General features: G+C 28.9%; 3 protein-coding genes and 1 long non-coding RNA gene across 4 annotated transcripts; 3 read left to right on the top strand and 1 right to left on the bottom strand.

Annotated features, from left to right (window-relative positions):
• Window positions 1–1,613: 1,613 nt before the first annotated feature.
• Window positions 1,614–5,561, top strand: LOC107632412 (cytochrome P450 71A1). Its single transcript, XM_088509620.1, has 3 exons — window positions 1,614–2,165; window positions 2,876–3,346; window positions 4,848–5,561. The coding sequence occupies exons 1-3, from the start codon at window positions 2,073–2,075 to the stop codon at window positions 5,490–5,492; spliced, it is 1,209 nt and encodes a 402-aa protein (XP_088365746.1). The 5' UTR covers window positions 1,614–2,072; the 3' UTR covers window positions 5,493–5,561.
• Window positions 5,562–6,317: 756 nt separating this feature from the next.
• LOC110269871 (phenylacetaldehyde oxime monooxygenase CYP71AN24-like) lies at window positions 6,318–7,089 on the top strand. Its single transcript, XM_088509507.1, has 2 exons — window positions 6,318–6,341; window positions 6,469–7,089. Exons 1-2 carry the CDS (start codon window positions 6,318–6,320, stop codon window positions 7,087–7,089), a joined length of 645 nt encoding a protein of 214 aa, XP_088365633.1.
• A 3,304-nt stretch (window positions 7,090–10,393) lies between these two features.
• On the top strand, window positions 10,394–15,492 carry LOC107629373 (cytochrome P450 71A1). Its single transcript, XM_016332154.3, has 3 exons — window positions 10,394–10,874; window positions 12,446–12,910; window positions 14,733–15,492. Exons 1-3 carry the CDS (start codon window positions 10,413–10,415, stop codon window positions 15,342–15,344), a joined length of 1,539 nt encoding a protein of 512 aa, XP_016187640.1. The 5' UTR covers window positions 10,394–10,412; the 3' UTR covers window positions 15,345–15,492.
• A 4,117-nt stretch (window positions 15,493–19,609) lies between these two features.
• LOC148569650 (uncharacterized) lies at window positions 19,610–21,339 on the bottom strand. The gene is made up of 2 exons (XR_015907560.1): window positions 20,835–21,339; window positions 19,610–20,010 (listed from the first exon to the last, which is right to left on the bottom strand). It is a non-coding gene; the product is annotated as an uncharacterized LOC148569650 (long non-coding RNA).
• Window positions 21,340–22,157: the final 818 nt, after the last annotated feature.

Below are 22,157 nucleotides of genomic sequence, written 5' to 3'. Positions count from 1 at the left end.
ATAAAAAAAATCTAAAATTTATTAATTTATTTTTTATTTCTAATAACATGTCATTTAAAAAAAAACTACATTTTTTTTTCAAAACACATTAGCATTCTCTAATAGCATTCTCTAACAAAATTAGGTATTCAGTCTCATTCACATTTTACATAAAAAAAAAAAAAATCAGACATCGGCCAAACACTATAAAAGTTTATTGTCGTTTTGAAACCATATAATATATATTGCAGCGTTTAAAGTGCTGGCACTGTAGAGGACCATTGAAGTTCGCTATCACACTATCTATCGTACATTTTTTAAAAGAATTAAAATAACAATTTAAATTACTAACAGTCTTATTAAATATATGTGCCACATGATTTCTTCGTTTCTTTAATTTAATCACTAGCCCACTAAAATTTTTAAATAGTAATAAACTAATAATTGATTAAATCTATGCATTATTTATTGCATGAAAACAAAAGTATTTCATATATATTGAAAATTAGTCACTAAATATATCTATCATATCACTATGTTGTATATATTTATATTTTTTTAACTAAATATTAGCTACTAGAATAATTAAATATATCATAGTTGATAAAATAATCATATTTATAATAGGCAAATAATCAAATTTATTTATTATTAAAATATTTTTATAAAATACTAAATACATATTTCTATATACAGTGATTGATTAATGACTAACTTTCTATATATACATAACATAATTACATATAAAATAATTCACAAATATTATCTAACAATTTATTAATAATTTAGAAAAGAATATTTCACACACTCTTAAAAAAGATAATAACTTGACATTAGTAATACCATAAGTTTATTTTTTTAAAGCCTCACATCCTATAAAGGAAAAAACCAAATATGCTTTATAAAGATGTGAATACTTCTCTTTTAAAAGCACATTTTAATAGTTAAGTATAAGAAATTCTATAATCATTTCTACCATAAAAAACAAAATTATGAGAAGGAAAAGTATAAGATATCAATAGATTATCTGTCAACTTATTGCCAACAATAATTAATTATTATATTTTAAATATATGTATAAAAAGACACATCCAAAAAATACATCTATAAAGACACTTCTATTAGACTCGTGCTTGTTTGAGTGCCATTATTTTATTTTTTAGCGTGTTTGGCAAATTTCGAGTAGTAAAAGTAAAAGCACTAGAAAAATCAGAAAAACATCTTTTTTGAGAAATTGTAATTTACATCTTTTTTTTCTTAAAAAAAAGATGTTTTTCATATAATAAATAAACAAAAAAGTATTTTTATAATGTTATATCCAAACATAATTGATAGATAAAAAGATCTTTTTGCATGAGATACTCAAACATAAAATTACTTTTACTTTTCTATAAGATCTTTTAAAATAAGATAACTCGAAAAAAGATCTTTTCTTAGAAACTCACCCAAACAAGCCCTCAATCATAAAAAATACATTTTTATTAGACACATTCACAAAAACACTTCCATTAAACACAATTATAAATAAGAGTTGGCAGAAGTTGATAGAAATACTGTTGGTAACGCAGAATTGTTATGAGAATCAAAATGTCAAAGCGGTCAACATCCACAAATGAATTGACTTGAATGTTAGGTATTTCAACATCATCTTGAGCATTATATTAATTAAGAGATGTCAACTTTGCACTGCTAGGCACACACAAAAACAACAAAATTACAATGGCACTTATTCTATCAGTTCTAGAGAAATTGCAACATCAACCAAATTCAACCCTCTCTACCATATGTTTCATCATAATCATAAGTATATTGTGTATTCTTAAGTTCACAAGAAGAAACAACAAGATCAATAACCTTCCACCATCTCCACCAAAGCTACCATTAATTGGAAACCTTCATCAACTAGGAACACTTCCACACCAATCTTTAAAGGCACTTTCTAAAAAATATGGCCCTCTTTTGTTGCTTCAATTAGGGCAAACTCAAGCCCTAGTTGTCTCTTCAGCAGAACTTGTTGAAGAAATAGCAAAATCACATGATGTTGCTTTCTCCAATAGAGCAAACAATAAAGCTGCAAGGGTTTTCTTCTATCAATGCAAGGAGGTTGGTTTTGCACCCTATGGAGAGGAATGGAGAAAAAAGAGGAAGCTAAGCTCTGTGTTCTTGAGCTTCTAAGCACAAATAGGGTAAGAGTTATGATACACAAAAACTTCATTCTTATTCAAAATATATTTATAATTATTTGATTTGATTTATATTTTATTTGTTACATATAAGAGAAACAAAAGAATATTTTGGTAATGTTATCACGTCACTTTTATCAAAAATTTAAGCGGATAAAAAGATACATATGATTACTCGTTATCTCTTTAAGACATTTTTAGTCTTTTTTAGATATAAATACTTTTTTGAGTTTGCATGAATTTTGTTGCATAGACCTTTTTTTTATTGATCTTATGTTAAAATTTTTTCTTTAATACGTCCTCTTACGCGCAAGAGCTTCAATTCTTTCTTTATTTGCATGAATTTTGACATAGACATTTCTTCAGATTATATAAGTTTTGATATCGGTCACTTCTCCAAAAAAATTTAATTAATAAAATGAAGTATACATGAATAATTATATTTTTAATACGTGCGTAAAAACCTCTTATTAAGGTGTGCGTCAATTTTTTATATAGACTTTTTTTTTTGCTTTATTGGTGTTATATTGAAATTTTTTTATTTTTAAAATTAATAAAGATTGAATTATATAATTTTAAATTATTAGAGATTTAATATCATATTATGAATTTATTTTTTAAAAAAATTTAAGCTGAAATGAAGAAGTATATATCTAATATTTATTCAATATTTAATTTATATTCTTATTTAAATTCGTATTTGTCAAATATAGGTAAAGTCCTTTCAACCCATTAGAGAAAATGAAATATCAATGATGATTAACTCCATACATGAAGCTTGTACAAAAGGGTTGTCAGTGAATCTATCTAAGATGATTGTTGCAACATCAACAAACATATCTAGTAGGTGCATTTTCGGGCTAAGGTTCGAAACAAGTGATGATGGTAGAAAAAGCATTGCTAAGGTTGTGAGGAAGATGATGTCACAATTCTTAAAACTTGGGGTTGGAGATTTGTTCCCTTCATTGGATTGGGTTGATGTTCTTACAGGTTTCATGTCAAGATTAAAAGTTACTTTTGCTGAATTAGATGCATTTTTAGAAGAGGTTATTGAAGAGCATAAGAGAAAGAAGAAAAATTGTGATGATAATAATAAAGATTTTGTTGATGTACTTCTTCAACTTCAAGAGAGGGACATGCTTGAATTTGAGCTCAATGGAGATACCATGAAATCACTCCTCTTGGTTTGGTTTCAATTCTCTCTTTAGTTTCTTTTATTACCATATATATATATCGGTTTCGCTATGTTACCAACAGCGTTTTTGTCAACTTCTGCCGACTCTTATTTATAACTGTATTTAATGGAAGTGTCTTCGTAAATGTGTCTAATAAAAATATATTTTTTATGGCTGTGTTTAATAGAAGTGTCTTTATAGATATATTTTCTGGATGTGTCTCTTTATATATGTGTTTAAAATATAATAATTAATTATTATTGACAATAAGTTAACAGATAATATGTTGATACCCTATACTTTTCTTATATATATATATATATATATATAGTAATCACTTTTTGAGTAAATATTATTATTTGTTTATAAGTATGTAGAATTTTTTTTTATTATATATGAGAATATATAGTATCTTGGCAAGGATTCCACGGCTTTGACATAATAATAATAAATACATTTGGACAAAGTAATAGAATCCTTACCGTCCATGATTTATGTGCTCCCCATCCCCCACAAATGAAATTAGTTCTCATTCTAACATATTGTCTTTTTCCAAAATATGTTATCATTTTTCTTACAGAACAATAATAATTATTAGATAAAAATAAAGTATGTATTAAGTATAGTTTAATTTAATACACTATCAATGTAAAAAGTTTTATATGATCATTTAATCAATTTGATATGTTTAGATAATTTTTTAAATAATATATTAAAAAATTAATTATTTTTAATAATATTATAATATATCGTTAAATGTACGTGTACAATTATTTTAGATTATTTTTTTTCATAGTTATTATTTTAGATTGTTAGTCTATACAAATTAAATTGTATTGTCTACAAGAGGAAATAAACATTTTTAAGAATTTGTTTTAAACGGTTACCATTAAGTTCAATTTTTTTAATTGAGTCGTTTTAGCATTTAATTTTAATTGTAAAAAAGTAGTTTTAAATGGTAGATGGTAAATCTCTCTAGCTACCCTGCCATAATTTACATATAAAAAAAAAAAAATTAAAGAAGACAAATATGTAACCAAACATAGTTTAAGACAATCATGTAATATTAGGGGGCATTCATTTCATTTTATTTGTCTGATTTACGCTAAAAGAATGCAAAGATTCTCAACAATGGTTAATTCGTCATTATTATTCTTTTATGATATTTTATTAATACTTGAAAATTGTTTATTATTTAAAATAAGTTTGAAATACTTATGTTAAGAATGAAAAAAAGCTTAAATATTTAGTGATATAGTTTACGTAATCAAATTATTATTATTATTATTATTATTATTATTATTATTATTATTATTATTATTATTATTATTATTATTATTATTATTATTATGTTAAGATAATTTACAGTAAAGCCAATGAATAATAGTTCAAATGACATAATCTCCCCATCTCATTTAAGAGGTTGCGGGTTCGAGTCTTTGTATCTTTGGTAAAAAAAAAAAAAAATAATTTACAGTAAACTAATTATGCATCTTTCTTAATTTTGTAGGATTTGTTTGTTGGGGGAAGTGACACTGTTTCAACAACTATTGAATGGGCCTTTGCAGAGCTTGCTAATCATCCAAAGATCATGAAAAAAGTACAAGAAGAGGTAAGAAGAATTGTGGGTGGAAAATCCAAGATAGAAGAAAATGACCTAAATCAAATGAAGTACATGAAGTGTGTAATCAAAGAAACTCTTAGATTACATCCACCAGGTCCACTTTTGATTCCAAGAGAAACAGCAAATAGTGTGGAAATAAAAGGGTACCACATTCCCAAAAAAGTAACCGTATATATAAATTCATATGCAATTCATAGAGACCCTAAATTATGGGACAATGCTGAAGAGTTTATTCCTGAAAGATTTGAAGGTAACCAACAAGTTGATTATAAGGTAAAAGATTTTCAATTGATCCCATTTGGTTTTGGGAGGAGGGGTTGTCCTGGAATTTCATTTGGGATTGCTTCAGTTGAGTATATGATGGCTAATCTTCTCTATTGGTTTGATTGGAAGGTTCCTAATAATAATAATAATAATAATAATAATAATAATAATAATGGTGCATTGATAGATATGAGTGAGTTTAATGGGTTGACCGTTACCAAGAAACAACCACTTTATTTGGAGCCAATGCCTTACTTAATTTGTTAAGGGTGGAAAGGAATTCAGGTGTGTTATTGACAATGTCAAAATAAAATTCTTATTTGGTAATATGTTTTTTTCTGTTGTGTTAGTATTTTATTTGCTTTATTTTCTATTTTTGTATTTATAAGCACTTTGTGCTATGAACCTTCTTCCACTTGTAGCAAGAGCTTTTATCAAGTTTCTGCGAGAAAAAAGCTTGTAAATAAAACTTGATATATTATTATTATTATTAGGTTTAATTACTTTGTTGATCCATATAGTTTCGTGAAATTTTCAATTAGGTCCCTATACTTTTTTTTTAATTGAGTCCTTGCACTAAATTTTCTTTTTCAATTAAGTCCTTCTTAGTAGTAATCGGCTTAATTTTATAGGGACCGAACTAAAAAAAAAGAATTGGTATAGGAACCTAAATAAAAGGAAAAAAAAGTGTAGGGACCCAATTAATTAAAAAAAAATTTGGTACAAGGACTCAATTAAAAAGAAAAAAATATAGGGACCTAATTGAAAATTTCGCAAAATTATAGGGACGAACAGAGTAATTAAACCTTATTATTATTGGTCCTATAGATGATGTTTTACTTTATCACATTGATTGTCGCAACATTTTCATTTTCGTAGTGGTTTAAGTCAAACTGTCGCGAAATACTAACATATTTGCAACGCCGGCCAAAATTGCCGTAATAACTACTGCCTTTAGTTTTCTTTTTGCAACGGTTTTGGTTGACCGCCACAAAAAATTAAAGAGAATAAATATGTAACCAAAAATAATTTAAGACAATCGCATAATATTAGTGGACATTCATTTTATTTATGTGATTTATCCTTCAAAAAATGCAAAGATTCTCAACAATAATAGTTAATTATTTAAGTGCTTAAATGCTTCATTATTATTATTATTATTATTATTATTATTATTATTATTATTATTATTATTATTAAGATAATTTACAATAAATTAATTATGCATCTTCTTTAATTGTAGGATTTGTTAGTTGCAGGAGGTGACACTGTTTCATCAATTATTGAATGGGCCTTTGCAGAACTTGCTAATAATCCAAAGGTCATGAAGAAAGTACAAGAAGAGGTAAGAAGAATTGTGGGTGGAAAATCCATGATAGAGGAAAATGATATAAATCAAATGAAGTACATGAAGTGTGTAATCAAAGAAGCTCTTAGATTACATCCACCAGGTCCACTTTTGATTCCAAGAGAAACAGTAAATAGTGTGGAAATAAAAGGGTACCACATTCCCAAAAAAGTAACCGTATATATAAATTTATATGCGATTCATAGGGATCCTAAATTATGGGACAATGCTGAAGAGTTTATTCCTGAAAGATTTGAAGGTAACCAACAAGTTGATTATAAGGTAAAAGATTTTCAGTTGATCCCATTTGGAATTGGGAGGAGGGGTTGTCCTGGAATTTCATTTGGGGTTGCTTCAGTTGAGTATATGATGGCTAATCTTCTCTATTGGTTTGATTGGAAGGTTCCTAATAATAATAATAATGGTGCATTGATAGATATGAGTGAGATGAGTGGGTTGAACGTTACCAAAAAACAACCACTTTATTTGAAGCCAACACCTTATTTAATTTGTTAAGGAGTAAATGATTAAATTCGACCCATCTCTTATCTGTTCTTTAAATTAGTTTTTAATTTTTTTTTAATTAAATTTATTCTTCAAAAATTTTAAGTTTGTGATATTAATCTTTTCATCACTTTCGTTGTTAACGACATAAAAATTTATTAATGTAACATGTTAAATGACGTCATATTGATCAGAGCATATACTTGACAGTTTTAATTGAGTACTAATATGATAAATTTATGAAATTATATCAAATAAATTCTAAACTAAAGGAAATTTGGAGGTATTAAAATTGCTCAATTTAAAGTTGATTTTATGTAATTTCATAAACTTATTATATTAACAGTCAATTAAGACGGTTAGATGTATATATATTGTAGTGTCACTCAATATTTACGTTAGCAAATTTTATCGTCGTCAGCAATAGAATTAACAATGTGACTGACTTAAAATTTTTAAAAGATAAATTTAATTAAAAATATTCTTTTGAGAACCAATTTAAATAATAGATAATCTTTTAAAAACGAATTTAATCTTTTACTAATTTGTTAAGTTTTTTCCTCTAAGGGTGGAAAGGAATTCAAACGTGTTATTGACAACGTCAGCAAATTATTTCTCTCGGAATGATAATGAGAGTAGTATTTTCGTTAAATGGCGATTTAATTCACGTTTCGACATATAGATTTCTTATTTGGAAATATGTTTTTTGTTTTATGCGTTACTGTTTTGTATGTTTTATATTTGTAAGTACTATATCAGGGTATCCTATGAACTTTCTCTCACTTGTACAGTTGTACTCGAGAGCTTTTAGCAACAGAATAAAAGCTTGTAAAATTTTTTTAGTGACTAAAAGCTTGTAAAGTTTGACATATTATTATTATTATTATTATTATTATTATTATTCCTTTAGATGATGTTTTTACTTTGTTTCTTGTGTACTTATTTTATGTTTCAAAATAACTATCCACCTAAAGAAAATGGTATATTTGAAATAATGTGGCCTTTAGTTTTTGTGGTGTATATATATGTATGGTGTGCTTTAACTCAAAGAAACCTACTTTGAGCATCTTTTAAGATATCCTGTGAATAGTTTGTAAGATTTGAATAGTAATAAATAAATAAATAAATAAATAAAAAGACACAACTTAAGGGATTGGAGAATTTTTTTTTGCCCATGATGTATCACTTAATATGACAAACCAAAAATTAATTCATTGTAGATCGAAGTAGTTGGTCAATTTTTTTTTAATTTATTTGAATGTTTGCATAAGTTTACTTTTTTTTATTTTATCATATGCTATTTTTTTGGAAAGATAACAGGAATTAAATTTTAGATTTTTCAATGATAAAAATTTTAATGTTATATCATGAAATTAATTTTTTTTAATTTAAACTAAAAATAAAAAATATGTAAATAATTATATTTTTAATAATAACATATATGTATAGTTTGAAATTTTAAGATAAGCTTGTAGTTGCAGTTATATTATGAATCTTATTACATGGAAATGACATAACAATGTTCTCATTCTTATTTTTAACTGAAGCAATTATTATTTTAGAAAACCAAAAAAAAAAAACATGAAATTAAATGTGACCTTCTAATACTTAAAAATATAAATTAATAACTATTAAAATTTAAATTTTGTATAACACAAAAATTTAAAATACGTATTACATGATTTTATCACAAAATTAAAAAATATATTTTAATTTCTCTTATTTTTATTTGACAGCTATAATAATTTAAAAAGTATTTATATAGCGTATTATATTAGATTAAAAAGTAAAAAATATTTTAAACCTCTTAATATAAAACCCATTCTATTAACTAAATAAATAAAATTAAAATACATAAACCTAAATTAAATATTCTAATACTTAAAAATATAAATTAATAACTACTAAATAATACTTACATTATATCACAAACCACATCAGATTGGATTCATAAGAACCACATGTACACAACAATTTGCTGTCTCCACCAATAGTCAAAATCATTATCCCAAAAGGGTCATTCTCATACATAATAAAATTATACGAAAAATACAGAAAAGAATAAGAATAAATGATCAATTGTTTATTAGACCACTGTGGAGAGTTCTCGACTATGGAGAGACTTTGAAGAAGAATAAAATGAGAGAATATAAGATAAGAAGACATCACATCCAACTCAAAATCTTAAGATAGTAAGTTAACGGATGTCTTGGCTTATAAACTCCTTACTCTTCTTTATTTTTTTTTTTTATATAAGACTAACTTTATATGCTATTTACACTTGCAACATTAATATTGTCTATGTTCTATTACTTTTTTTTTTAAATAAAATATAATTTTATTATCAGATATCATATACAATACTATGTGTTCCATGTATATATTCACATACATTATATGTTAGTATTGCCCTATCCTAAGGCCTCATCCACCACCTCCATCAGGACTCCACTACTCATTCCCCACTTGGCACAATATAAACCAACCAAGTTTATTGTCATTTTGACACCATACAATATACACAGCACGTTTAAAATGCTTGTGATACAATAGATGATAATTGAAGTTCGCTGTCAAATATATGTGGTATATGATTTCTTCATTTCTTTAATTTACTGTCCCACTAAGATTTTTAAATGGTAATAATTGATCAAATCTATGCATTATTTATCACTTGGAAGAAAAAATATTTCATATAAATTTAAAATTATACGATAAATCAATCATCACTATATATATACAAGTTTATATATTATTTTAATTAAACAATTAACTACTAGAATAATCAAACATGTTATAACTAGTAAAATAATTAAATCTACAATACACAAATTAAATCATCAAATTTATTTATAATAATATATTAAAATATATTTTGTAAGATATCAAATACGTTTTTTTAGTCATAAAATTACCTTATTTTTATACACGGTAATTAATAAATAGTTAATTTTTTATATCCACATAATATAATTGAATATAAAATAATTCACAAATTTTATCTAACAATTTCATAATTTACAAGAAATTATTTCATAATATAAATATATATAAGACTTTCTATATGTAACATGATTTATATATGTATCTATTGCAACGAACCAACTTGGGTTGGTCGAGTGGTCAGCTCACTCGTCCGCTTAAGCAAGTGTTGGGGGTTCGAATCCTGCCTTGTGCATGCAGCAACTTATTGGCCAGCGACAAACCCTTAAATGGAGCTCCAATCCGCGACGGATTAGTCCTTGGCCTGTCGGGTTGGGGGATACCGTGGGCAACAAAAAAAAAATATATGTATTTATTGCGGCTTAAAGTGTTGAAAAAAATAGTAGCTTAAAATGGCACTTGTTCTATCAGTTCTAGAGAAATTGCAACATCAACCAAATTCAACCCTCTCTACCATATGTTTCATCATAATCATAAGTATCTTGTGTATTGTTAAGTTCACAAGAAGAAACAACAAGATCAATAACCTTCCACCATCTCCACCAAAGCTACCAATAATTGGAAACCTTCACCAACTAGGAACACTTCCACACCAATCTTTAAAGGCACTTTCTGACAAATATGGCCCTCTTTTGTTGCTTCAGTTAGGGCAAACTCAAGTACTAGTTGTCTCTTCAGCAGATATTGTTGAAGAAATAGTAAAAACACATGACGTTGCTTTCTCCAATAGAGCAAACACTAAAGCTGCCAAGGTATTCTTCTATCAATGCAAGGAGATTGCTTTTGCACCCTATGGAGAGGAATGGAGAAACAAAAGGAAGCTCTGTGTTCTTGAGCTTCTAAACACAAATAGGGTAAGAATTTTGATAAACAAAAGCTTCATTCTTATTCAAAATATATTCATCATAATTATTTGATTTTATATATATTTTATTTGGGGTTATGCTACATGTACACCAAAATCAGCCACCAAAATTAACCACCAGTATAAAATACATGCTAGAATACAAATACACATTGAAAATAAATTAAACTACCCATGTATTTATATACAAATACATTGGTAGCTAATTTTAGTGGCTAATTTTAGTATACAAATAGTATTTTCTTTTTATTTGATACATATAAGAGAAACAAAAGAATATTTTAAAAAAGGTCATGAAACGATTTTTTTCAAAAATTTAAGTTAATAAGAAACAAAAGTTTTTTTTTTAAGTTTGTGTAAATTTTTTTATAGGCTTTCTTTCTTTTTTATTGATCTTATGTGCTGGAATTATTTTTTTTGAGATTAACAATAATTAAACTCTAGACTTTTAAAACACATAAAAATTGTAATATCATATCATGAAATTATTTTTTTTAAAATTTTAAGTTAATAAGAACAGACAAATAAATGTATATCTCTAAAATTCTCTCATGTAAGAACCCATTTCTGGATTTGTATAAATTTTTGTATAGATTTTTTTTAATCTTACAATGAAATTATTTATGTTGCGGTCAATAAGGATTGAAATCTATACTTTTGGGTCATATAAATTTTGATATCATAATACCATATGCATGCATGAAACTAATTTTTTCAAAAGCTTAAGATTTTAAAAGGAGATATATAAATAATTATATCTCTAATACTATACATCCCTCGTGTAAAAGTTTATTATTGGAGTTTGTGTCAATTTTTTACATAAATTTTTTTCTTATTCTATTAATCTGATATTGAAATTCTTTTTTCTAAAGTTAATAATCATCAAACTATGACCCCTTTAAATTATAAAAGTCCTAATACCATATCATATCATGATCCATTTTTTCGAAAAATTTAAACTGACATAAGAAGATATCACTACAATAAAAATTATTTTTAGTGGTAATAACACAATTATCATTATATGTCTTATTTAACCTATGTTTTTATAGTAATTATATATTTGCTGTTATTATTATATGTTATAATAAAAGGAGATTTGGAGTAACGGTTGAATTATCTTCATATGACCTCAAGGTCAAGAGTTCAAGTCATGGGAACAATCACTAATGTAATTATTAGGTTAGGCTGTACTGCGTATATTACACTGTTTGGGTGCGACTCTTTCCTCGACTCTGCGCTAATACGGAATGTTAGTACATTGGGCTATTTTTTTATTATTATATATTATAATGACAATATATATTTTACAACCATTAAAAATTTTTTTATAGATAATTGTATAATAATTGTCACTAAATTTTTTTAGTGGTAGTATAAGATAACTAATGTCTAATTGTTGGTAAATATATTCACTATAATTTTTATCGTCGCTAAAAAACAAATAAATGACCCTAAAAATGATTTTTGTAGTAGTGTATATAAATAATTATATATTTAATAAGATTGTATTTATAATATTTATATTCATATCCAAATTCTTATTTCTCAAACATATAGGTGAAGTCCTTTCATCCCGTTAGAACAAATGAAGTATCAACGATGATTAACTCCATACATGAAGCTTGTGCAAAAGAGTCGTCAGTGAATCTATCTAAGCTGATTATTACAACCTCAAGCAACATATCTTTTAGGTGCATTTTCGGGTTAAGGTTCGAAACTAGTGATGATGGTCGGAAAAGCATTGCTGAGGTTGTGAGGAAGATGATGTCACAATTTTTAAAACTTGGGGTTGGAGATTTGTTCCCTTCATTGGATTGGGTTGATGTTCTTACAGGTTTCATGTCAAGATTAAAGGTTACTTTTGCTGAATTAGATGAGTTCTTAGAAGAGGTTATTGAAGAGCATAAAAGAACGAAAAGAGATGACAATAATAAAGACTTTGTTGATATACTTCTTCAACTTCAAGAGAGGGACATGCTTGAGTTTGAGCTCAATGGAGATACCATGAAAGCACTCCTCTTGGTTTGATTTCAATTCTCTCTTACTTTTATTACCATATATATCCCTTTAAAGTAATTACTTCTAAATTAAATATTATTTATTTGTTCATACAAATTTAGAATCTTGGCAAGGATTCTATGACAATTAGTAAAGAAAGAGAAGAAAAGAATCAAAACCTCACAGTAAGGATCACAGCTTATGAGGCAGAGGATTTGAGAGGAGAGAAAGACACTTTGTTATTGAAGAAACATACTAACATATCTATAATCTTGAGTGAATAATAATTGTGTACTCTTACAGTACTTCCTCTACATGTATATACTAACACTTAGTGTTATTAACAGATAAAGATTATTAACAGATAAAGATTCCCAAGATTAATTACACCTAACACTATGACTAAGTCACTGCAGTCTCTGACTATTTCACTGCAGTTACACTATGACTTCCATTGCATATTTTGATTGAGATATCATTAGATCTCCATGTGGTAATGACGCCAGGACGCCGCTTGGATTACCAATTTTGACGAAGTTAACAACTCCACTATGGTGACATAGTTTAGATTCACCAATTTTGGCAAGGTTAGCAACCCCACTATGGTGAAAATAACCATGAACCCACCTTAGTCGGCCAAGCTTATTTTATATTCAAAAATCAACTTCAACTCTATTTCATAAACAAAAGGTACATAAGTTATTTATACTAGTGAAAAAAGAAAAAGCTTTCATGACTTAAACGATGTGGGACTAAAATATAACACAGAGTTCACTGTCCTAAACAATATGGGACTTATTCCCTTATTACAATTAACTAATATAATTAACCTACTAACTCTACTTGTTCCTGCGTGTCAGATAAGTATGTAGCTTCTAATCCCAAAAAGAAATTGAATCTGCCTAAATCCTTCAAAGAGAATACTTTATGTAATTGAGAGATTAGATGCTGTATTTCTTGATGGTTGTTTCCTGTTACAATGATATCATCTACATATACTAATAGGTAGATCACATTAGTGGAGTTATGCTTAACAAATAAAGATACATCAGATTTAGTGTTTGAAATCCAAATGCTCGAAAAGTGGCTGTCAAGGTCTTGAACCAAGCTCTAGGAGCTTGTTTCAAGCCATAGATAGACTTGTTCAGTTTACAAACAAGTGAAATATTCTTGGTATTGTATCCTTGGGGTTATGCCATGTAAACAATTTCTTGGAGATTGCCATTCAAAAAGGTATTGTCGAAGTCAAACTGTCTCAACGGCCAGCCCAGAGGTAGTGCAATTGTTAAAATTACTCTCACAGTGGTTTGAATCATAACCAAGTCTTTTGTGCCATAAGACTGGATTATTGTTTGAATTACAAGAATTGGATGTAACGTTCAAGATGGGCATGGCTGAATTGAAACTTGTGTTTATAGATTAATTACAAATTTACAATGAGGAGAAACAAAATCAGAGGTATTAGAGGAAGTAGATTCATGAACACTCAAATTGCAGATTAAGGCAGTTTTGTTAGAAACAGGTCTAGGAACTTTGAGATTGTCAAAGGCATATATTCTGTTCTTACAGTATTCCCTCTACATATATATATATACTAACACTTAATCCTATTAATAGATAAAGATTCCCAAGATTAATTACACCTAACACTATGACTAAGTCACTGCAGTTACCTTAGCCTTAAATAGATGTTGTGACTTACATGAAAAAAAATACAATGAAAGTTATTTATTGTTTAAAATAACTTTCAAATATTTATGTTAAGACTGAAAAAGTGCTTAAATGCTTAATTATTATTATTAAGATAATTTACAATAAATTGATTATGCATCTTCCTTAATTGTAGGATCTGTTAGTTGCAGGAAGTGACAGTATTTCAACAACTATTGAATGGGCCTTTGCCGAACTTGCTAACAATCCAAAGGTCATGAAGAAAGTTCAAGAAGAGGTAAGAAGAATTGTGGGTGGAAAATCCAAGATAGAGGAAAATGATATAAATCAAATGAAGTACATGAAGTGTGTAATCAAAGAAACTCTTAGATTACATCCACCAGGTCCATTTTTAATTCCAAGAGAGACAGCAAATAGTGTGGAAATAAAAGGGTACCACATTCCCAAAAAAGTAGCCATATATATAAATTCATATGCAATTCATAGAGATCCTAAATTATGGGACAATGCTGAAGAGTTTATTCCTGAAAGATTTGAAGGTAATCAACAAGTTGATTATAAGGTAAAAGATTTTCAGTTGATCCCATTTGGTATTGGGAGAAGGGGTTGTCCTGGGATTTCATTTGGGGTTGCTTCTCTTGAGTATGTGATTGCTAATCTTCTTTATTGGTTTGATTGGAAGGTTCCTAATAATAATGGTGCATTGATAGATATGAGTGAGATGAGAGGGTTGAACGTTACCAAGAAACAACCACTTTATTTGAAGCCAATACCTTACTTCACGTGAAGTTGATAGTTGAGAGCCGTTAGATGAAAATTTAGTCAAATCAGTCAAATTATCTAACGGCTTTTAGCTATCTACTTCACGTGAAGTCAACTGCACCTGAGTTTTCACCTTTAATTTAATTTTTGCCATTTAGATTTGTTATTTGGAAATATGCTTTTTGTTTTATGTGTTACTGTTTTGTTTGCTTTGTTTTGTATGTTTTTTATTTGTTTTATGTATCACAATATTGTATCCTATGAACTTTCTCTCACTTGTACTCGACAGCTTTTACCAACTATTTAAATAAAACTTGTAAAGCTTGACATATTATTATTATTATTATTATTATTATTATTATTATTATTATTATTATTATGTAGTGTTACTAAATAGCTCATATGCAAAGTCCATTTGGATTCAAAGTCCATTTCACTCATTCAAAGGAATAATAGCTCATATGCACAGAAGCAGGAAAGAAAGAATCTTGGCTGGCCCAATAATAAACTAATGAAGTCCAAATGATATAAATATTTGGATGACTAATATGAAAAAATAAATTTGGACCAAATAGAAGCAAAGGATTCAACCAGTGATCCAAGTCCATTCACTCGACTTGGTTTCTAAAAAAAAATCTAATTAGAGCTCAAATCAAAATTGAATTACCATTTTTAAGTAAAAAAAAAAAAGAAAAAAATTATGACTTCAAGCAAGAGTTAATATTCAAAATGACCCCTGAAATTTGACTTCCGATTAAATTTAATCCTCGAATTTTCAATTGACCCAAATTATACCCTGAAATTTTAACGTATGCCTCAAATTGGCCCTTCTATCCATTTTCATCACCGGAAAGCTGACCTGGCAGTGGCACAATTAAACGACCTCGTTTTGCTATTTGTTCCAAAACGACGTCGATTTCTTCTCCCTCTCCCTCTCCTTCCTCCTCCTCAAGCAGCCATAGTTTCTCTCCAACCCATTTTCAGACATCAAGTAATCATCATCACCTTCATCTACACAGGCATGAACAATTGCTTCATTCACAACAAACACAATATCTTCTACTTCCTCTATTTCACTTCAAACTGATTCTTAATTATTATTATTATTATTATTATTATTGAAAAAGAATGAGGGATAGGATTTAGTGCAACACTACAACCTCAACTCACCCTCTTTTTTCATCAAGAGTCCCCTCCACGTTCTCAAAGCCATTGATGCCAGAATCAGTGACCCTTCCCCCATTGACCACATCGTCGCCCCCAACTCGGATCCACTACCATCGTGAGTGTTGCTCCACTTTTCTTCACTTTTTTTGCATTGCATTCACAAATAGAAAATAAAAAAGTTTTTCATGTGATTGAAGTGGTTTATTCAGAGGCTGATTATTCTAGCGGTGGTGGAAGAATGTTGCAGGAGCTTCTTGTTGATTTGTTTGAATTTGGCACTATGAAAATTTGACCCCCCTACAATGGTGAAGGAATAGGAAATTAGGTTTTTGAAAAACGACGTTGTTTTTCTTGTGCCACTGCCAGGTGTCAACTAAATTTGCCACGTCATTTTTTCAGTGACGGAAATGGACGGAAGAGCCAACTTGAGGCATGCATTAAAATTTCAGGGTATAATTTGAATCAATTTAAAATTTAAGGGTTAAATTGAATTGGAGGTCAAATTTCAGGAGTCATTTTGAGTATTAATTTCTTCAAACAAAGATCACATCTTAAAGCTATAACAAAAAAAAAAAGATTTTTTATTTGTGCTTCATAAAAAAAATTAAAAAATTCTTCTTTTTGCATACACCAAATGAGAAATAATCACTGAAGATAAAAGAGATTCCATACTAAAGTCACTTTAAAAACAACAATTGAGTACGTTAGATTTTTATTGAGACAAGAATTAAGTTTTTATGATGATGATGAATCATACAATTCAAATAATAAAAAAAAAAAATTCAGAATTTCTTGATTTTTTATTTATTATATTATAATTTAACAATTCTTAAACTATCAATAATATCAACTTTCGTAATCACCGTTCTTTATTAGAGATATGAGATAAGTTATTTTCTTAACTTTTTATTCCTTATATTATTTATTGGCTTTTGCAATCTAGTGACTTACAGGTGTATTTTTCTAACATTTTATTGTTTTACTGTTATTACTTTATTATTAGATCATATGTTATGTTTGATAGAATTTTTGAAGGTCGTAGAAAGTTTAGAGAAGAAGGTAATTTATGACCTTCTTTTATGTTAATGAACTTAACCTTTTAAAATTGATTTGCACTTTAAATCTGTTTGAATTTAGCAGCGGAAATTTATGAGACAATTTTATTTTGTCTCATGAATATCAGAAAACAGGACAGATCAGAGAAGAGAAAAGCTAGCACCATTATGTATTCTAGTTCAGTTGTCTTGTGCTATGCAACCTACATCCAGTCTCTACTATAACAATAGTGGAATTTCCATTATAGTTAAAGTATTACATACACCAATTCCACATGATTGACACAGTTCTTTCACACTCAAGTTCTAACCTAACTTGACTTTGGCTATGCTAATACTTAACTCTTCGCTCTTAGCGCTAATCTAACTAAGAAAGGGGTACCTCACAGGTATAAGATACAAGACACAGACTTACCTAAAGAAATCTGAAAATAACTCTAGGCTTTTCTCTCAAGTGTATCACTCAGCCTCTATCAACTCATTGGCTTTTACTTGAACTCTCTCAATATGTCTTTTCACTCAATAAATTACAGAAAGATAAATATAGAAAAGTAAATTACAATCTGTAAAATATGAAGAAGATTGATTTCTTCAACAGCCTCTTTACTATGTGATAAACCAGATTTGCATGTCTCTGATTCAGTTCTTTATTTTTGGCAAAATGCTTCTTTGAAAGAAAGTAGTACTGTCCTAGTAGATGAACTTCTTCAGAGAGTTTTTTCACAGAACAAAACCTCAATACACTGGGTTATCTCTCCTTACTTTCTAAATGAACAGAACTCTTCTTTTATCTCCTTGCATGTTGCTGGGTTGTTCTTCCTACGTCAACTTCTTGAGCTTTGTGCTACACCAACCCACCAACTCACTTTTTTCCGTTGATCCTCAGAATAGAAACTTTGCTTCTGACCTTCTCTTGTTGACCGAAAACCATAGAAAAGCAGAAAACAGATATCCTCAATGGTAAACCCAGATCTTGGCCATTGAGAAGCTACTTAGTCTCCAAGACTACTCACTTGTGACCGTAGATGCACAGCAGAAAACAACACAAATCATCTTTCCCTTGTATCCTATTTCGGACTTGCAGAGTGTTGGGAAGAAGAGAGAAAAGCAGTATGCATGCAATAGGAAATGGTTTACCTTTAACCTTTGCCTAAGCTTGATTTGGTTTGAATTTACTGATTTGACCTCAACCTTTCTTGCCTAACCTTCTCTTTCTTTCTTCTTCTGTGAACAACTAAGCTTTTTCTCTTTCTTTTTCTGAGTTCTGATTGAGACAAGATAGGTGTACGTTGCTTTTGGTGAAGGCACATGGGAAGAGTTTGAATTAGAGAACTAATCAGGATTGGATCGGATTTGTATCAAGTTCAACCCGTTGGTTTCTTGCCTAGTTTTCTTTTGGGTGTTTTATTGATTTGTAGCCCGCCAGCTTTATTTTTGTTTTCATTCAGTTTGGATTGCAGCTGAATATTGAATTTTTGACTTGCATCACTTTAACCCAAAATAATCAAAACTAATTAGTTCATTTTTGAATAAATTAATGTTTTTCATCATTAATTAATTTAATTAATTTCTTAATTCAACCATTTTGTTCTCACTATGCTCCTTTCTTAATATTATATGATTTATATATACCTACTTTATTATGTTATTTTGTCTTTAATTTTTTTTTTATCTAAATGGCTCAACCAAAACTTATATGTATTTTAATCATTTTATTTCTTTTATATTTGTGAATATTATTAAATTACATGAATTATGATTTATATTTGATTTGAATATATTTAATAAAAGTTTAATTTTATCTATTATTATTGTTTATGTATTTTATGATATACGATATATAAAATGCAATATACGATATAAAAAATAGGATCAACATCTTTTAAAATAAAAAAATTAATAAAATAATAAATTAATTATTCAAAAATTAAGATAATAGAATACAAGGTTCTGAAAATCGGACCGGTCATCAAACCGCTCTAGTCACTGGTTTACTGGTTCATTGGTCCAACCGGTCCAACCAGTGGTTCAACCGGAAAAACTGTTTTAGAATAAAATAATAAATAAATTATAAATAAACATTCTAAAATATCTTCTAAATTTAAAATACTACACAAAAAATCATCAACCAAATTCATATGATCTTATCAAAATACAAACTCAAAAGTTAAATAGTAAAAAGAAATATCTAAATATTAAATTTTGACTTTGAGGGTTAACAGGATCACTTAACACCTCAGATTCTAATTTACAAATGTCAGAAGACAAAGGATTATCAATTTCAAAAGAATGTTGAGCTAGTTCAGTTAGAAAATGTTGATCATTATGTGGTATTATGCTAACTGAACATGAACCTGAACCTTGCAAGATGATCTTTTCGGTTTAATCTTAGGCAGCGTTGCATTCATCTGTTGTAAAAGAGCTCTCTTAGCAACAGATTCTTCTTGTTGAGCAAGCCATAAACGGGATCTAGTGTTGTTTTCAAGTTGAGGTATCAACATAACAAGTAGTCATTCAATAAGAAAGCATAACATATCACCAACTACCTATACACTTTGACTCTCTTTCCACTACCATCATCATCATTATTCATCAGTTTATTTATATATGGCATTGGCAGGTAACTACTCTACTCATTCAGCAACAACCATCATTTGATTTGATTTTCATTTTTAGCATTCAGCAACAACCATTACAAAATAGCAGCATAACAACAGTGCGATAACAAAACAGCAGCATAACAACAACAGCAGCTTAACAAGTCATTAATCACAAATTCCAAATTCAAAACACTGATCACACAATCACAATCACAATCACAATCACAGTGCCATAACAACAAAAACAGCATAACAACAGCAGCAGCTTAACAAGTCACTTATCAGAAATTCTAAATTCAAAACACTCATCAGTGATCAGAATCACAGTGCCATAACAACAACAACAGCACAACAAGGGAAAAGAACAATGAAAGTCACAAAAGAAATTAGCAACCATATTCCTATTTCGTGCATTTAATTACTCATAAACAAAACTCAACTCCACCTGAATTGTTAATTTAACCTTGGTCTTATGGAATCATAAATAGGAATACATTACATTGCTCTTTCTTCTAAAATTCAAGCAAAAACAAAAAGGAATGGTAAGCATATTAGAAAAAGAAACCCAACTTTTAGGAGCCAGTAACAAAATCATGAAATTTAAACAAGACCAAATTCAGACCAAAACCATAATCAGAAAAATCAATGTCTAATCTTATTATTTATAAACATTCAAAAAGGAAGGACACTCACAAATTTAGCATGATTTGAAGTAGAACAAGAATGAGGCATTTGAAATCAGTGGTAACATGATGGCAAGGCACGACAGAGGCAGCAACAGAGGTAACAGCACTGGCGGCCGTCTTCGAACTCAAACACGACGGAAGAAGCAAAGGCTTCACCCTTCGCGCGCCTCCTCCCACGACCTCCACCCCTTCTTTCCCCTTCACAGCGCATTCTCTCTCTCTGTCTCGTCACTTAACGATGTCTACGACGACGACGGACGGCGGCAGTAGCGCAACGAAGCAGGCAAAGACGAGGACTGAGACCGAATTGAGGAATAAGCTGTGATTGTTCGAGCAGAGGAGGGTGGAGCATATGCAGCGTGACGTGACGGCAGAGATGAGATGCGACGACGCTGAAACAGAAGGGACGACGACTGGACCAGATTCGACGGCAGCGGGTAGGACGACGGCGGTAGGGGCGGTGACACAGCTTTAAGAGGAGAGTGATGAGGCTAGGGTTTGAGAGAAGGAAGAGGAAGCAAATGCGTGAGATCGAAAGGCTGTTCCCTTTTCTTTTAATACCAAAACGGTGACGTTTTTGGCAGAAAAGTGAAAACCGGCTGGGTCCCGGTTCGGTCTGACCGGCCGGTTCTTGGCCGGTTCAACGGTTTTATAACGGTTTTCAAATTGCCAGTTTTACCTATTAAACCGAATCGAAATTGTTGACGGTTCCCGGTTCGATCGGTTCGACTGGCCGGTCCGGTCCGGTTTTCAGAACCTTGATAGAATATACATTTTTAAATATTATAAATTTAATATTAATTAAACTCTTAGACAAAGTTAGATATTCGATCTCAATCTTATAATAAAAAAAATTAAAATAACTCATAAATGGATATGTGAGTCATCATCCACCACCCACCATTATTGAGGTTTATTGTGGTTTTGACACCATGTAATATAAGGAACATTTTAAATATAGAAATGTTAGATTGTTAATAAATATTATCATTTTTTATTAGTATTTAGTTAATAATGATTTATATTTATATTTATATTTTTTAAAATTTATATACATAAATTAATAAAATTTATTTATTACAAATAATTTAACATTTATATTAATTAAATAATTACTAAAAATACTAAAAATTAATGGTCTAAAAAATTTCTCTTTTATATTAATCAGTGACTTCAGCTATGTATATGTTTTATGATGGAGATTAATAACAAAAATGACTCTAGAGGAGCATTGAAGTTTGCTGTTACACATGGCACAATTTTATTTTATTTTGTTGTTTTGCGATCCAAAAATTCATAGACGACCATGGAGATAAATTTGAATAGAGAG

The sequence above is a fragment of the Arachis ipaensis genome, chromosome B3, assembly GCF_059453495.1.
Source record: "Arachis ipaensis isolate K30076 ecotype BB chromosome B3, ASM5945349v1, whole genome shotgun sequence".
Lineage (NCBI taxonomy): Eukaryota > Viridiplantae > Streptophyta > Magnoliopsida > Fabales > Fabaceae > Arachis > Arachis ipaensis.
This window is presented reverse-complemented; position numbering and strand designations above follow the sequence as displayed.

Excerpts from the sequence above, each read along its gene's own strand:
- LOC107632412 (XM_088509620.1), top strand. The coding sequence starts at position 2,073 with ATGCAAGGAGGTTGGTTTTGCACCCTATGGAGAGGAATGGAGAAAAAA. Across the intron at positions 2,166-2,875 it reads AGCTTCTAAGCACAAATAGG|GTAAAGTCCTTTCAACCCAT; the intron begins GTAAGAGTTATG and ends TGTCAAATATAG. Across the intron at positions 3,347-4,847 it reads CCATGAAATCACTCCTCTTG|GATTTGTTTGTTGGGGGAAG; the intron begins GTTTGGTTTCAA and ends TTAATTTTGTAG.
- LOC110269871 (XM_088509507.1), top strand. The coding sequence starts at position 6,318 with ATGCAAAGATTCTCAACAATAATA. Across the intron at positions 6,342-6,468 it reads AAAGATTCTCAACAATAATA|GATTTGTTAGTTGCAGGAGG; the intron begins GTTAATTATTTA and ends CTTTAATTGTAG.
- LOC107629373 (XM_016332154.3), top strand. The coding sequence starts at position 10,413 with ATGGCACTTGTTCTATCAGTTCTAGAGAAATTGCAACATCAACCAAAT. Across the intron at positions 10,875-12,445 it reads AGCTTCTAAACACAAATAGG|GTGAAGTCCTTTCATCCCGT; the intron begins GTAAGAATTTTG and ends TCAAACATATAG. Across the intron at positions 12,911-14,732 it reads CCATGAAAGCACTCCTCTTG|GATCTGTTAGTTGCAGGAAG; the intron begins GTTTGATTTCAA and ends CCTTAATTGTAG.